This window comes from Eschrichtius robustus, chromosome 2, assembly GCF_028021215.1.
Source record: "Eschrichtius robustus isolate mEscRob2 chromosome 2, mEscRob2.pri, whole genome shotgun sequence".
In the NCBI taxonomy this organism is placed as follows: domain Eukaryota; kingdom Metazoa; phylum Chordata; class Mammalia; order Artiodactyla; family Eschrichtiidae; genus Eschrichtius; species Eschrichtius robustus.
In genome coordinates, this window is record NC_090825.1 from 161,640,621 (window position 1) to 161,657,496 (window position 16,876).

Below are 16,876 nucleotides of genomic sequence, written 5' to 3' on the forward strand. Positions count from 1 at the left end.
GCCTGCTCATCTGGAGCCTGTGCTCTGCAACAAGAGGGGCTACAATAGTGAGAGGCCCGTGCACCGCGATGAAGAGTGGCCCCCCGCTTGACACAACTAGAGAAAAGCCCTAGCACAGAAACGAAGACCCAACATAGCAATCAATCAATCAATCAATCAAATAAATAAATCTTTAAAAAAAAAAAAAAAAAAAGCAACACACGGTTCAAATGAATTGTCCCAGGAGAAGAATACAGGTAAGAAGCCAACGGACACACAAACCAGGGAAATCTGACAAAAGGTGGTTTGAAGCAGAAGGTGGGAAGCATAATTTAAGTAACTCCTGGGCCAATGCACAGGTGACTGCACTTTCTTTACACTGGGTGTAAGCAGCGGGGGTGAGGAAAACAAAGGGTTCCATTAAAGGTAGAAACCCTCCTATATAAGAGAATCAAGTACAGTAAAATGCTTATAGACCATTTTCTTAGTTTTTTGTTCCTGTGCTTCTCAATTTTTACAATTTTATAATTTCTCTTAATGGTCAACTAATTTCTATGTTGTAAATGAAGGTCCATTTTGGTTCTGATACTTGGTAATTCAGACTAATTCAGACTATTCAACTGAGGCAGTTCTGAACTATGAGTGTTTGCCATTAAGTTCTCAAAACCCACACTACTGTGAACCTTGACTCTCAGTAAATAAAATGACTATCTTCATGTAAGCTTTCATGGTTATTCTGTAGAATGGAAATTCTCTTGCATTCAATAATTAATACACTTAGTCTCAAAGCTCTTCCATATCACTTTTCTCCAATATGATGTCTCTGATGCTGAATGAGGTTTGCAGTCTGGTTGAAAGCTTTCCCACATTTATTACATTTATAGGGTTTCTCTCCTGTGTGAATCCTCTGATGTTGAGTCAGGTGTGTACTTCGGATAAAGGCTTTCCCACAGTTTTTACATTTATAAGGTTTTTCTCTAGTATGAATTCTCTTATGTTGAGTGAGGGCTGAATGGTCACTGAATGCTTTCTCACATATATTACACGCATAAGGTTTCTCCCCAGTATGAATTCTCTGATGCTGGGCTAGGGCTGATTGGTCCCTGAAGGCTTTCTCACACAAACCACATCTGTAAGGTTTCTCTCCAGTATGAATTTTCCGATGTCGAGCAAAGGATGAATTATCCCTGAAAGCTTTCCCACATTCATTACACTTATAAGGTTTCTCTCCAGTATGAATTCTTTGATGTTCAGTAAGGGAAGAGTTCACCCTGAAAGCCTTCCCACATTCATTACATTCAAAAGGCTTCTCCCCAGTGTGAATTCTCTGATGCTGAAGAAAACTTGTACTCTGATTGAAGGCCTTCCCACATTCATTACATTTATAGGGTTTCTCTCCACTATGAATATTCTGGTGTTTGGTAAGATGTGCCCTGCACACAAAGGCTTTGTCACATATGTTACATTTAAAAGGTTTCTCTCCAGTATGTATTCTATGATGGTGGGCAAGGTGTATGTTTCGGATAAAAGCTTTTCCACATAAGTTGCATTCAAAAGGCTTCTCTCCAGTATGAATTTTCTGATGATAAGTAAGTGAGGAGCTCACTGAGAAGGCCTTGCCACATTCCTTACATTCATACGGCTTCTCACCAGTGTGAGTTCTTTGGTGATGGATGAGGTGTGTGCTCTGGTGAAAGGCTTTCCCACATTCTCTACATTCATATCGCTTCTCTTTAATAAGAATTTTCCGATTTGCATTAAGTTTTTCAGTATGAATCTTCTGATGTTTATTGAGGGTTGAACTCTTAGTGAAGACTTTTCCACACTCACTACACTCAAAGGCATTTTTGCTAGATTGATATCCCTGACTCTCAACAAAGGATGAGCTCATGGTGCAGTGCTTTCCAGATTCATCACATTTCTTGTCACCAACCACAGATGAAGTTTTCTCGTGAGCAAGCATCACTTGCTGCAACTTTATCTCCTGGCTTCCATGCTGCCATTCCAACAGTGTATCATATTTCCAGTGACTATCTCTAGTGAATCTTTCCTTTATCATCCACTGACCCAATTCTCCTTCAGGAATATCTGCCTTGAAAGTTGATTTCTTACTCACAGGTGTAGTCATCCAGTCTGAAAGATATCAAAAATAAAAATGTCCGTTTTATCCTAGTAAAACATCTAGTTGGGATAAGAACGTGACCTTGTTTATAATGCTAACAGAGAGGTTGTAATTTTGAAGATTTCTTGAAGTGAAGATAAAACAGGAAAAGGGAGAAGAGGTGAACAGAGGACATGGCAGGAAGGGGTTGACAACTATACAATGTATGAAGCAGGAGAGCTTGGAGCTGGCGTTCAGAAGTCACAGGCCTGAGCTGGGATCCTGAGTACAATATTTATTTTCTTCGTGATTACAGAGAAGTTACCTGAATTTTGAAGCCTCAAAAAAAAACCTGTAAGACCACACTATGCTAACAGGTAAGAAAAAAATGTACCTTATCTGTTTTAGTGATATGGTTTTTAAAATAACCTAGATGTGACCTTAAGAAACCATTAAAACTAGAGGTCAACACTTGGTAGAAAAAAAGTTCAGCTTCGGAGTAACTACTAAAACCAGCATTTATGTTTTATAGACTCATTTTAGCATTCAGATGGAAAATAAAAAGTTAGGCTACTGTAGAGCCTGTGAAACACTGATATCTACTAATAAAGTTAGAACCTCCTGCTACCGGTGAGGAAGCAACATCTTCAAACCTATATCAATAATGTGACATCAATATAAGGAAAATGTACCATGAGGATGTATATGTGAGTATAAAAAATTAGGAACAAAGCAGCAAATCTGCCAGGATATATCCAGTATGTCTTGGAGGCAAGGCCCTGAATTTGGGGAAAGGAGTATACTAGTCATTAGAAATGGGACTCTGCTACTGGGATCTGGGCCAAGGTCCCAAGAATTGTCTGACAAAATGATTCCTCTCCCCACAAACAAATTTCACACTTACTCAACAACAGTCTCACTTGGTCTCATGGGTATCCTCATATTAACAAGCAGAGTTCTGAATGCATACTAGTTTTCTGTACATATTTGTGAATATCTGTCTTTTGTGTTAAGTCTATTTAAGACTTTGTACTAAGAAATGCATGATAAGGGCTTGATACTAACACAGATGATGCAAAGATTCCTGGGAAAGCCTATCAAGAACAAGCCTCCCTCAATGTTTTTTTCTCCTACTCACTCTAGAAAATCTATAAAGAGCTATAATAATAATAATAATAAAACTCCTTGTACTTACCTGGAAAAGAAAGTTAAACAGGTGCACTTTAAGGCTAAAATCCTTGTGAGCTTAGAATAATATATCCTTGCTCAAAACAAAGAATGTTTAAAGTTAGACACCAGGTTTGCCAAATCTCAAAATCTTAAGAACTGACTTTTCCTTCTGGACCTGACAGAGTAGCCTGTGGAAGACCAGATTCTTGCAAAAAACACCCGAAAAATCTGAATTGAAAAAAAAAAAATCTGTCTAAAGGCATCAGATATCACTTGAGGCCAACGTGATAGTCTAATATTTGGGATAGAAGGGAAATATAGAGGTGATCCTAACAGTGTTTTTTTTTCCTCAGAGAATTTGCTGAATTCTTAAGCTTCTCACGGCAAGAGACTAAGCTAAGCAGAAATTCAGAATTCTCTATAGTCTTACAGTACTGTTGAGCCAAAAACTGGAGTTCAGGACCTTCTGGGGGGCTGTGGGGTGAACAGTGGTCAGAGTAAACGTGTAAAGCTCTCGGTTGGGACTCCTGGAGGGCTACAACCTAGCAGCAAGAGCAAACAAGAGATAGGTAAAGCTTCACAAACATTCAACCCAATCTCCAGCTAATGAGTCCCAGGGTGGATGGATTAGGGTGGTTTGCTTGTACTCCAGCTGTCTACCAGAGGCAAGGCAAATCTTCTCTGGAGCAACATAACATCATCCAGAGCCTATTCACTCCTTCACACATAATGTCAAGGATTCAGTCAAAAAGTACCAGGAGTACTAAGAAATTATTGAATCAAGAGAAAAAAACAGACAATAGACAAAGACCCTCAGAACTCAGATACCAAAATTATCAGACATGGGGTTTAAAATAAGTGTGACTAACATGTTCAATAAAACAGATAAGAATGAGAATTTTAACAGAGAATTGGAACAAAAGAATCAAATGAAAATTCTAGAACTGAAAAATATAACTGAAATTAAGAACTGAATAGATAGCTTTAACAGTATATCGGACATTGGGACTTCCCTGGTGGTCCAGTGGTAAAGAATCTGCCTTCCAATGCAGGGGACAGGGGTTCGATCCCTGGTCAGGGAACTAAGATCCCACATGCCGCGGGTCAACTAAGCCCACGCGCCACAACTACTGAGCCTGCGCGCCTCAACTAGAGAGCCCATGTGTAGCAAACTACAGAGCCCACGTGCTCTGGAGCCCAAGCGTCACAACTAGAGAGAGAAAACCCACATGCCACAACTAGAGAGAAGCCAACATGCCACAACGAAGAGCCTGTGCGCTGCAACAAGAAGATCCTGCATGCCACAACAAAGACCTGACACAGACAAAAGAAATTTTTTTAAATAAATAAATAAAATGAATAAATATTTTTAAAAAACAGCATATCGGACATAGCAGAAGAGAGGAATAGTGAACTAAAAAAAATACATAGGCAGAAAATATCCATGGTAAAAACCTGGAGGAAAAAATTTAAAGAGACATATAAGACATGGTGAAAATGTTTATTAACACGTGTGACTGTAGTTCTGGAATGGGAGGAGGAAAAGAATGGGGCAAAAACACTATTTTTTTAAAAAAAGGTTGAAAAATGAATTTGAGAAGCACTACAAACTCCAAGCAGGATAAATTCAGAGAAAATCCACCTAGGTACACCATAGTAAAACTACTGAAAACATAAGACTAATTTGAAATTTCCTTGAGAGAAAAAATATATTACCTTTAAAAGAGAAAAAAATAAAACTGATAGCTCTCTTTTCAACCAAAAACAAGGGAAAACAGAAGACAATGAAATAGGGACTTCCCTGGTGGCGCAGTGGTTAAAAATCCGCCTGCCAATGCAGGGGACATGTGTTCGAGCCCTGGTCCAGGAAGATCCCACATGCCGTGGAGTAACTAAGCCTGTGTGCCACAACTACTGAGCCTGCGCTATACAGCCCGTGAACCACAACTACTGAGCCCTCATGCCACACCTACTGAAGCCTGCACACCTCGAGCCTATGCTCCGCAAAATGAGAAGTCACGGCAACAAGAAGCCCGCGCACCGCAACAAAGAGTAGCCCCTGCTCACCACAACTAGAGAAAGCCTGCGTGCAGCAACAAAGACCCAACGCAGACAAAAATAAAAAAATAAATTAAATAAATAAATTTTAAAAAATAGCTCTGTAATTGTGTAAAAAAAAAAAAAAAAGAAGACAATGAAATAGCATCTGAAGTGCTGAAAGAACATAATTGCTAAACTAGAACTCAATAGAAACAAAATGTCCCAAAAAAGTAAATATGAAATAGATATTTCCGTACAAATAAAAACAGGGATTGTGTCAACAGCAGGCCCATATTAAAAAAATAAAATAAAAAGGAGTGTTCCAGGCAGAAGAAAGATAATCCCAGGTGTAAAAGTAAGAACAGGCAATGGAAAGAGTAAATATGTGGGTAAATAAAAATATTATTGCACAAAACAATAATTATAATGTCTTGAGAGGCTGAAAATATATACATAATTAAAATACATAGCAAAAATAACACAAAAAATGAAAGAAAGAAAATAGAATTGTTTTAAGCTATTAGCATTGCCTGGGAATTATTTATTTTGGATAGTAATAAGCTGGTTTTACTTATTAGACTAACCAATAAAAGACTAGTTAAATAAGATACAAGCTCATACAGTCTTTAAGACTAGTTAAAGAAGATACAAGCTCATTGGAATACGGAACAATAAAAATAGTTGATTCAAAAGAAGGCAAGACAAGAAAATAAACGGACTTATAGAAGGTGAGTAAAATTAAAATTAAATAATGAAATAGCAGACATCCAATCCTATACATATTAGTAATTGGTCTAAATTATCCTATTAAAAAACTAAGGTTGTGAGGCTGGATTAAAAAAATAAAATCCAACTATATGGCACTCAGGAGAGAAATACCAAAAATATAGATCCAGAAATAAAAGGAAAGAAAAGAATGGAAAAGGATTTATCAAGCAAGAACTAACCACAAGAAAGCTGGTATACCTATACTAATATCAGACAAATCTCATAATATTAGAGAAAACAGGCTTTAAGATAGTTCATATTGACAAAAGGTTCAATTATCTAGGAAAATATAACAAATCTACATTTTCACATAATATAACTTCAAAATGTATAAAGTAAAAATTGAGAAAATAAAAAGGAAAAATAGAGAAAACTTAACAGTGATAGTGAGATATGTTTACATACCATTCTCAATAACTCAGAAATCAAACCATTAAGAATAGGGGATCTGGGCTTCCCTGGTGGCGCAGTGGTTGAGAATCTGCCTGCCAATGCAGGGGACACGGGTTCAAGCCCTGGTCCGGGAAGATCCCACATGCCGCAGAGCAACTAGGCCCGTGAGCCACAACTACTGAGCCTGCGCGTCTGGAGCCTGTGCTCCGCAACAAGAGAGGCCACGATAGTGAGAGGCCCACGCACCATGATGAAGAGTGGCCCCCGCTTGCCGCAACTAGAGAAAGTCCTCACACAGAAACGAAGACCCAACACAGCCAAAAATTAATTAATTAATTAATTAATTAATAATAAAAAAAAAAGAATAGGGGATCTGAATAACAAGATAAACAAACTTGATCTAAATGATATACTTACAACACTATACCCAACAATGACAGAATATACATATTTAAGTGCATATAGAACATTTACCAAAACTGAACATATAGTGGGATGTGAAGTAGTATGAACACATTTCACAGGGCAGAGATCATTCAGAATGTGTACTCTGAACTCAGTGGAATTATGCCAGAAATGAATAACAAAATACCAAAAAGACGGTTAGAAAATCCACAGATGTTTTAAAACTAGTCCATATATTTCTAAATAACTGATAAAGCAAAGAAGAAATCAAAACAAAAATTAGAAAATATTTTAAACTAAATGATAATAGAACCATGAAATGGAACTTACAAAATGCAGCTACAGCATGGTTAGAAGGAAATGTACATCTATCTTTCTGTATCAATTATCAATCTCAAGAAATCAGAAAAATAGCAAATTAAATACAAAGGAGAAGGAAAGAAATAATAAAAATAACAGAAATCGATAACTTAATAAAAAATTGATAGACCTCTATCAAGGCTAATGGAGAAAGAGAGAAGGCACATATTACCACTATCAAGAATGATAAAGGTGACATCAAGACAAATTCTAAAGAGATTTATAAGATAATAACATAACGAGGAAACTTTATGCCAATAAATTAAAAGACTAAATTCTAGAAAGGTATAGTGTATCAAAACAGATGCAAGAAGAAACAGAAAATCTGAACAGTCTTACATCTAATAAATAAATTGAATCTTCCATTTAATACCTTCTCACAAAGAAATTTCCAAGCAGAGATGACTTCACTAGTGAATTCTTCTGAACATTTAAGGAAGTCCAGTCTGTATATAAACAGGCCAGTGGAACAGATTATAGACCCAGAATCAGACCTATGTACATGCAGTCCCCATATGTATGACAAAGGTACACTGCAGTACAATGGGGAAAAAGATAGTCTTTTCAGTAAATGATCCTGGGTCAACTGAATACCTTTATGGAAAATAATGAAAATAAATCTTCCATGTGGATTGTAGACCTAAATATGAAAAACAAAAGAATAAAGCTGTTAAAGGAAAACACAGAAGATCTTCATGGCGTTAAATGTCTTAAGTAGGACACAAAAAGCATTAACGTTAAGAAAAACCCCAATTAATTGGACTATCCTAAAAATTTTGAACTTCTGTTTTCCAAATAACACCATTATTCAAAGTGTGAAATGATATTTATAATGCATATGTATCTATATGACAGAGGATCAAATCCCAAATGTACAACCCTACAATATATCATTAAGGAAAGATTAGACAACTAAATAGAAAATAGGGGAAAGACTTACAGATACTTTACAAAAGAGGATATTTAAATGATCAATAAAAAAATGAAAAGATGATCGACTTCATCAGTCATAAGTTGAGATACAATGAGATACTCCATATATCCTCTAGAATGGTGAAAAACAAATTTTTAATGACAATACTAAGTATATAAGAGGATATGGAACCCTCATATCCTGCTGGCTGGAGTATAAACTGGTATAACCACTTAAAAAAACTATTTGGCGGTTTCTATTAAAGCTTGCAGGGACTTCCCTGGTGGTCCAGTAGTAAAGAATCCACCTTACAATGCAGGGGACGCAGGTTCGATCCCTAGTCAGGGAACTAAGATCCCACGTGCCGTGGGGCAACTAAGCCCACAAGCCACAATTACTGAGCTCACATGCCTCAACTAGAGAGCCTGCATGCCGCAAACTACAGAGTCCACGCACTCTGGAGCCCGCGCCACAACTACAGACCCCACGCGCCCTGGAGCCTGTGCACCACAACTAAAGAAGAGAAAACCCTCACGCCACAACTAGAGAGAAGTCCGTGCACTGCAACTAAGACCCAATGCAGCCAAAAAAAAAAAAAAAAAAAAAAAAGCTTGCCTACTCATGAACATAGTACTCCTAGCTATATGCTCAAGAGAAATGTATAACGTACATTCTCTAAAAGATGTACAAGAATGTTCATAATAGTTCCAGTATTACTGATAATAGCTCCAAGCCAGAAATATACCAAATGTCTAGCAACAGTAGAATGTATAAATAGTGGTAGGTTTACAGAGTGAAATATCATACCTCAATGAGAATGAACCAACTATTGCTACATATGACAACATGGATGAATCTCAAATACACTGTGGAAGCAAAGAAGCCAGACACAAAAGAGTAGACACGTAAGATTCCATTTATAAAAAGTTTTAAAATAGGCAAAACAAAGTTATGGTCAGGGTAGTAATTATCTTCAGGACAAAAGAAACAGAGGGGATAGGAGGGGATCTCTGGTGTTCTAGGAACATTTTATTTCCTGATACAGGTGCTGGTTATACAGATGTATTTATACTGTAAAAATCTGATGAGCTGTACACTTATAATTTATGTATTTTCCTGTGTTAGTATTACTTCAATAAAAGTTTACTTTAAACAATCTGGCAGTGGCTTTCAAAAATAATAATTTGGCTCAATAAAAACAACCAATTGCTAGCTTTCTTTTCTAGCAGCTATTAGATAGCTATGTTTATTAAAGCCTTTTCTTGATTGTGATCATAAAACATCACCTATATATGAGAAAATTGGCTTTTTAATGTTTTGTGTTACAGGAAAACACTCATCTAATTGTGTATCAAGAGGGGGTCAAACACACCCTGGTTTCACCATGCTGAAGATGAACTGAGATGGGGAAAGACTGGACCCTCAGAGTCAGTTCTCACTGGGGCCCAGGTCACTTCACGGGGGCTGAATTAGGAGCAGTACCTGTAGCTGCATTGGGCCACACTAAAAAAAAAAAGTATGGTTTTAAACTATATATCAATAACTCTAGGGTATCAAGCAAGGCATGCAAGTAGTATGATCGAAACCCTATACAATGTAGTCAAGAGGTCACCCCCAGGGAGGGACCAGAAACTAACCCAATTTCCTCCAAATCATCAAAAGTTTCAAGACTTGGCACTATCAAGTACATCTGAGAGGGGGGAGGATAAAATAAGGAGTTTTGGTTTAAGGTCAGTTTATGAAGGCTTTATGCCCTCAGATCCCTTCCCCAACTCAGAGGAGCTGGAAGGTTTCCCTCTCCCAACTGAGGAAAGCCTCTAACATGAAAGAGATACCAAAGAGATATCAAAACAATCAAAGAGAAAATTTGAGAACACAGTGCCTATAAAGGAAGATGAAAGTGTTTTTGGAAATCATTATGTTTAGAGGTAAAATATTACAATTGTAAAACACGAATAAGAGCTTACAAATAAAACAAGAGTTCTTGGAAATTAAAAAGGATGGCAGAATTTAAAAACTCAACAGAGAATTCCCGCCATAAACAATTAGAAAACCAGGGAAAAAAATGAAACAACTATTTTTAGGCAACAGAAAAGCAATCCTGGAAAAGTAAACTCACAGTGACAGAAGCAGACCTGTGGTTGCCAGGGGCTGGGGACAGGGGATGGGATTAATTGCAAAGAGGTAAGAAGGAATTTTTGGTTAGAGATGACAAAAATGTTATTCCTTTGATTTGGTGATAAATTTGTCAAAACTGATCAAATATTACACTTAAAATGGTGAATGTTATTGCATGTAAATTATACTTTAATGAAGCTGATTAAAAATATTTTAAAAATCTCAATAGGTGAACTGGAAGACATAACTGAAGAAACCTGTCAAAAAGTAGAACAAAAAAAACATAAAGATGGAAATTTTAATAAAAAGGTAAAATTAGAAGACAAGTCCAGGTGGTATTAGGCATTCCATCAAGAGAAAATAGAGAAAACTGAAGGTGGAAATTAAAACTTGCTAAAAGAAAATGTCCAAGATCCACAGGGCAGAAATTTAGATGGAAAGGCTCACCAATGCTCAGTGGATCCAAGTATAGGAGCACACCAGGGTACACCACTGAGAAACACTGGAGTAAATGAGGAGATCCCGCAAGCTTTCAGAGAGGAAAAACAGGTCACAAATGATGAAGAACCTGAAGATTTTGGATTTCTCAATAGCAGACTTAGGTCTAGAAAACAACAGAGCAATGTCTTCAGAATTCTGAAGAAAAAAGATTTCCAGTGTTGAATTCTGTCTAGTCAAACTATCCAGAAAGTGTTACGGCAGAAAAAAGACATTTACAGACTTGCTAGGTTACCAAAAACTTATTCCTGTGCATCCTTTCTTAGGAGGCTACTGGAAGACATGTGCAAATGAAGAGATAAGCCAAGAAAAAGGATGATGTGGGACGTGCAGGCCAGGAAAGATGGGATTTGCAGGAGGATGACAGCTAGGCACCTACCGTTCCAGAACAGAGCAGGTCAGATGGCTCCAGAAGAGACTTCTCCAGGAAAATGAAATTGTCAGAAGGACTTCTGATCTAAAAGTCTTGAGAATCGAGATGCAGACAACTAGAGAAGGTCTGAGATTAAATTAAATTAAATTAAACTAAATGAACCCTGGGAAAGATTGCTTAGGAAAGCAAAAGCAAAAGTTGCCAGGATTTACTTCATGGATCAGCTGTGAATAGTGCTTCAGAATGTAAACAATGACTATTTCTCTGACCATTAAGTACACTATAACTCTACTGGGAGGACAGGGAATGGAAAAGGTAGTAAGATGAATAGTTGGGGAGGTGAGTTTAATCCTCACTTTTTATAGAAGAAATTCAGTAAATAATGCCTAGAACTGAAAAGTCAAGAGGTAGCAATATAAACACATTCCTTGGAGACATGGAAACAAATATACCAAATAATCAGCTGAAAGAAGAGAAAATGGTTACTTCTAAGGAGGAGAGAATGGGGATAAGGGGGGATAAGAGGCCATCAGTTTTCATAATAAACATTGTAGTTTCGTTAAACTAAATGCATTATTGTGATGAAATTTAATACTAAAAATAAAGAAAAAGGACAGAATAAGCTCCAAAAAAGTCAAAGGAAAGAAATAATGAAGAGCAAAAATTAATGAAATAAAGATAAAATAGAAAGGATCAGTAAAGTCAAAAATTATTAATTAAAAAGGCAAACCTCTGATAAGATTTATACAGAAAAAAAGAGACAAAAGTAAATTATTATTAGAAAAAATTCATGCTTTCATTCAACAAATACATACTGGGACCTGATGAGCTGAGATACAAGAGCAAACATGACCAAGTCCTTCCCTCATGGATCTAAGGGTAGAAAGTATTATTTAAACAGGACACAGAAAGCACTAAGATAAAGATCATTAAGACAAAGACTGATTACGAACTTCTGCTAGTAAAGAAAGAGAAAAGATAAGCTATAGACTGGCACACATATTAACTGATAAAGTATTCAATTCCTAATTATATATAGAAGTCCTACAAGTGAATAAGAAAAAGATAAACTATAACAGAAAAATGGACAAAGAATACGAATATGTCACAGAACACAAATAATCAAAATATGAAAAGATGTTCAACTCTACCAGTAAACAAGGAAGTGCAAATTAAAACCACAATGAGATACCATTTCTTAGGAATTTTGGTTAAGTTCCTGTTACTTGCCAAAGTAACATCAACTAACCTGCATCAACTATTAGTATAATTTGGATCAACTAATTTAATCAGCAATCTGGAACCATTTAGTAGAGCTGAAGAAGCATATACTCTTAAACCCACTATTTCTACACCTATGAATACACTTAAAGAAATTCCCAAACAAGGCCCATGTGTATAAGGAAGTATGTACAAGAATATTCAGGTCTGGACTTCCTTGGTGGCGCAGTGGTTAAGAATCCGCCTGCCAATGCAGGGGACACAGGTTCAAGCCCTGGTCCGGGAAGATCCCACATGTCGCGGAGCAACTACGGCCGTGCACCACAACTACTGAGCCTGCACTCTAGAGCCCGCGAGCCACAACTACTGAGCCCTCGTGCCACGACTACTGAAGCCCGCACACCTAGAGCCCATGCTCCGCGACAAGAGAAGCCACCTCAATGAGAAGCCCACGCACCACAACAAAGAGTAGCCCCCGCTCACCGCCACTAGAGAAAGCCCGCGTGCAGCAATGAAAACCCAACGCAGCCAAAATTAAATAAATAAATTAATTTAAAAAAAAAAGAATATTCAGGTCAGCATTATTCAAAAAGCAGCAACAAGTCTGGAAACAACCTACAGGTCTATCAGCAAGAAAATAGTTAAATAAAGGTATAGCCATTGAAGGAGTATCAAAGTGCAGTTAAAAATGACTAGAGCTACACATCTCAACAAGGATTTAAAACAATGCAAGCTGTGGAAAGGTATCTATAGTACAATACATATATATCAAGCTTTAAAGTGTGCAAAGCTAAACAATATTGCTCAGAGCTATGGATAAATGTGGTAAAGAGCAAGAAAAGCAGCACAGGAGCTAATGTAAAATTCAAGCTAGTGGCTCTCTGGTATGAAAGGAGGAAGATCTGATGAGGAGGGGCACATCGAACTTCACATATGCAGCTTTGCTCTGTTTCTTCAGCTGGAGAGCGGGGTATGGGGGGGTGTTTGCCCATTCTTCAGGCTGTTCGAAAATGTTACATGTTCTGTTCTGTAGATAGGATTACAGTATCAAAATACACTTGCTTTAAGTAAAAAAAGGAAATGATAATGCTAAGTGTCGAAATAAAATTATAGCATGTAAAAGAAATAGGAGCTGGTTCTCTACAAAAAGTCTCAACAAATTTTAGAGGAAAAAAACGTAGATAAAGTTGGAAATGAGAAAGAGGATATAGAATGTTAAAATTATAGATGAATACCATGCACAGTTGTAAATGAAGACATTTTATGGCTCAAGAAAAGATAATTTAAAGCTAAAGGGCAAAATGTACAATTGATATAACAAAAAGAAACTAAACAGATTAATAAATAAGGAAAAAATGTAAAAAGTTATTAGCAAACTACTCAAATTAAGGGATCAGGCCATTTTCTTTAGGTTTACTGAGTAAACAATTTCTGTAGAATTAAAGCTATTTTGGAGAAGGGGGGGTGGAAATGACACCATTTGAGGGTCACACTGGTTTAACCCTCATCCTGACTTGCAACAAAATGGCAACATTAAATACATTGATATTAGTTAACCAGCCTGAAGTTCAGTTTTCTGGGTTTTCTGTAAGTGGGGTTAATCATATTTGCCTCACGGGTTGTAAGGTTGAAAAGGGGCAGCTAACAAATCCCTGGAGGTCACCCAGCACAGTGCTGATCCACAGGGGCTCAAATGTCAGCTCCCTGCCTACACTAGATCATGGCCCAGGGAAGAGAAAAATTTTAAAAGAAAGCTATCAGAAGGACTTTTTCTTACTATTATTAAAATTGTCTTTCTAAACCAGGAGTGATTGATGCAACAATGGAAAAGTTCTAGATCCGATCCTTTGAAAAATCAGAGATAAACCTATTATCATTGTTCTACATGGTTTTTGAAGTCCTAGCCAGTCATTAAGAAGTGAAACAGAAATAAGAAAAAACTATACTAAAAATGATTCAGTGAACACTTTAAGAATAAGAATTGGAGAGTGACAAGAGGGGAATAAATATTTGGAAATGACTATCACTTCTTTACAGCAGCAATTTCCAGTTGAAAAACAAGGAGGTAGTTCTATTAAAAAACAAAACTATAACTTTAATAGGAAATTGAAGGAACAACTATAAAACTTTACTGGGGGAATTCCCTGGCGATCCAGTGGTTGGGACTCTGTGCTTCCGCTGTTGTGGGCCTGGGTTCAATCCCTGGTCGGGGAACTAACGTTGGGGAACTAAGATCCCGCAAGCCGCGTGGTGCAGCCAAAAAAAAAAAAAAAAACCAAAACACAAAACACCAAACAAAGAACAACACAAAAACCCAAAAGTTTATTGGGAAATACAAGATTTCTTTCCATGTCTGACTGGCTGACCACTAATCATCCTTCGTGAATCAGCTCACAGCTTAGGGTGTCCAGGAAATTCAGAAACAAGAGGTGCTGGAACAGAGGCTTGTGAAAGGCATCTGGGAAGGACTGAACCATGACCTCATGGTTTTTCATGTCATTACTCACACCTGACTATAAAATCCCTTCTAGGCATAAAAGTCCTCTTCATCTTCACAATCCCCCCTCAGAAGTGCAATAAAGAATTAGTGTCAATGATGAATAATGGAAGAATAAATGATGTTATTATGCCAGAGTACTGGGACAGTGGATTAATTTCTTTTAATTCCCATCCCTTGTCTTTTTTTGTTATAACACTGCTTGTATAATATAATACTGAGTGAAATATTAAAAATGCCTTAGCTTGGGTGTAATAGAACATACAAATTCAGAATGCTATTGGGGTAAGTTAAAAGATTTTTTTGATAACTGAGTTTTGGAGTTAAGACATATAAATTCCATAACAGATTAGATCCTAGACATTCCAGTAAACAGTTATTTACTGTAGGATATAAAGTCCTGCCTACTTCATTGGGCCCCTGTGAAAAATCAGTAACAAAAGGTTTTTAAAAATATTTTACAGTTGGCCAAACGCTGGCAGAAAGTGAAATGTAATGTCTTGAATATGCCAATAGCTCTCTAAAATACTGGGGGGTTTAGGGAGAGGCACCCCTGCTCCTGTTCTTAAGCTACCAGATCCAATGGGTTCCTCAAAACAAGTAACAGCCACTAAACTGTCGTGTTCTCTGTATCCCCAGGCAACAAGTCTTTGCCACTTACTAGGTGCCAAGCACTGTGCTGGGCATGAGCAATACAGCAAAACAGGCAAAAAATCTGGCTGTGCTTGTATGGTGCTTACAGCCCAGTGCAGCACCAGCAGAAGGTGGAGAATGATTAAATGCTGAATGTAGGTACACGTGGATGAACAAAGATGAAGGTGGTTGAAGAAATGTGCAATGTTTAGCTAGAAGAGCTGCCTCAGTAGGCACATGGTGACTGGCCCTAAGGACCAGAAGCTGCTCAGCTGTGTGTAACCCATGCTGTTCCTCCTCACTGGAGAAGTGTGAGCAGAGACTGCACGGTCAGATGCTGAAGGGAACAACAGGACACGCAAGCACAGTGGGGAGCTGTCCATCTACGCCAAATAGAGAGAGAAGAAAAATCATGGGAAGGAGGATCCAGGGAGGCACAAACTGCCAGAAGAAAGGAGTGCCACATGCACGTGGGGACAAATGTGGCAACAAGGTATTGAGGTGAACATGAAGGGAAAAAGATGCTCGTTTCTCAGTACATAGGCCTGGCGCACGTGCTGTGTTCCTCCCAATGCCTCCCACATGCAGGATGCTTACCAAGACAGAAGCCTCCCAAGGAGTCCTCCGGCATCCATTCTTCCCCTTTTCCCAGCTGGGAAAACGTATCTGGCTTGGGTCCTAAGAGTCCTGTTTTTGAGGGAAAAAAAAAAAATGGGCCATATCTGTTCATACTAGAGATAAAATCATTGCAAGGATGAGATCTGGTCCATGGAACTTCCTGGAAAAGGTGACCTGATAGGGGCCCAGGGTAGACAACAGTTCCCAGAAGGAGGAAAAGATGGTTTGGGCCTGACACAGAGAATCTGTTCCCGTCCTTCTCTTTGCTGGAAGGGAGGGAGGATTCGACCTCTAGTCACCTTTGAGACATCTGCACTTAGACTCCAAAGAGCCCTGTGCCCAGGACACAAGGGATAGGCATTGAGATAACATCCTCAGAACACCTCACTCCCAACCCAAACTTCTGTATGGAACCAGTTTAAGGGTCCCAAAGTAATCTCCAAATATGGAGATGAGCCTTCAGAGGCTCCCACTTACCCAGGGACACCAGGTTGCTGTAGTTCTCCAGCATTACATCCCTGTACAGGGCTCTTTGAGCAGGGCTCAGCTGCGCCCATTCATCCTGGGTGAAAAGCACGGCCACATCCTTGAAGGTCACTGATTCCTGTAAGGGCAAACCCATCCCCGTTGACTGGTGGCTACTCCCTCACATGAGTCTCTGGGAAATGCTGTGACCGTCTGCAGGGCTGTTAGCACAGAAGGGGGATGGCGTGCTGTGACAAGGGAAGCACTTCCTCAGGGTCTCCTAGGGGTCAAGCTTTTATCAGACTTCGTTCCCCTGAAGAAAAA

General features: G+C 38.2%; 1 protein-coding gene across 1 annotated transcript in view; it reads right to left on the reverse strand.

The window, feature by feature from the left end:
• Positions 1 to 203: 203 nt before the first annotated feature.
• LOC137758999 (zinc finger protein 845-like) overlaps positions 204 to 16,876 on the reverse strand; it is a 46,816-nt gene continuing 30,143 nt past the window's right edge. The window contains 3 exon segments of the mRNA XM_068534930.1: positions 204 to 2,112; positions 16,067 to 16,156; positions 16,565 to 16,691. Of these exon segments, the coding sequence (XP_068391031.1) occupies positions 779 to 2,112; positions 16,067 to 16,156; positions 16,565 to 16,691 (1,551 nt within the window). The 3' untranslated portion in view covers positions 204 to 778.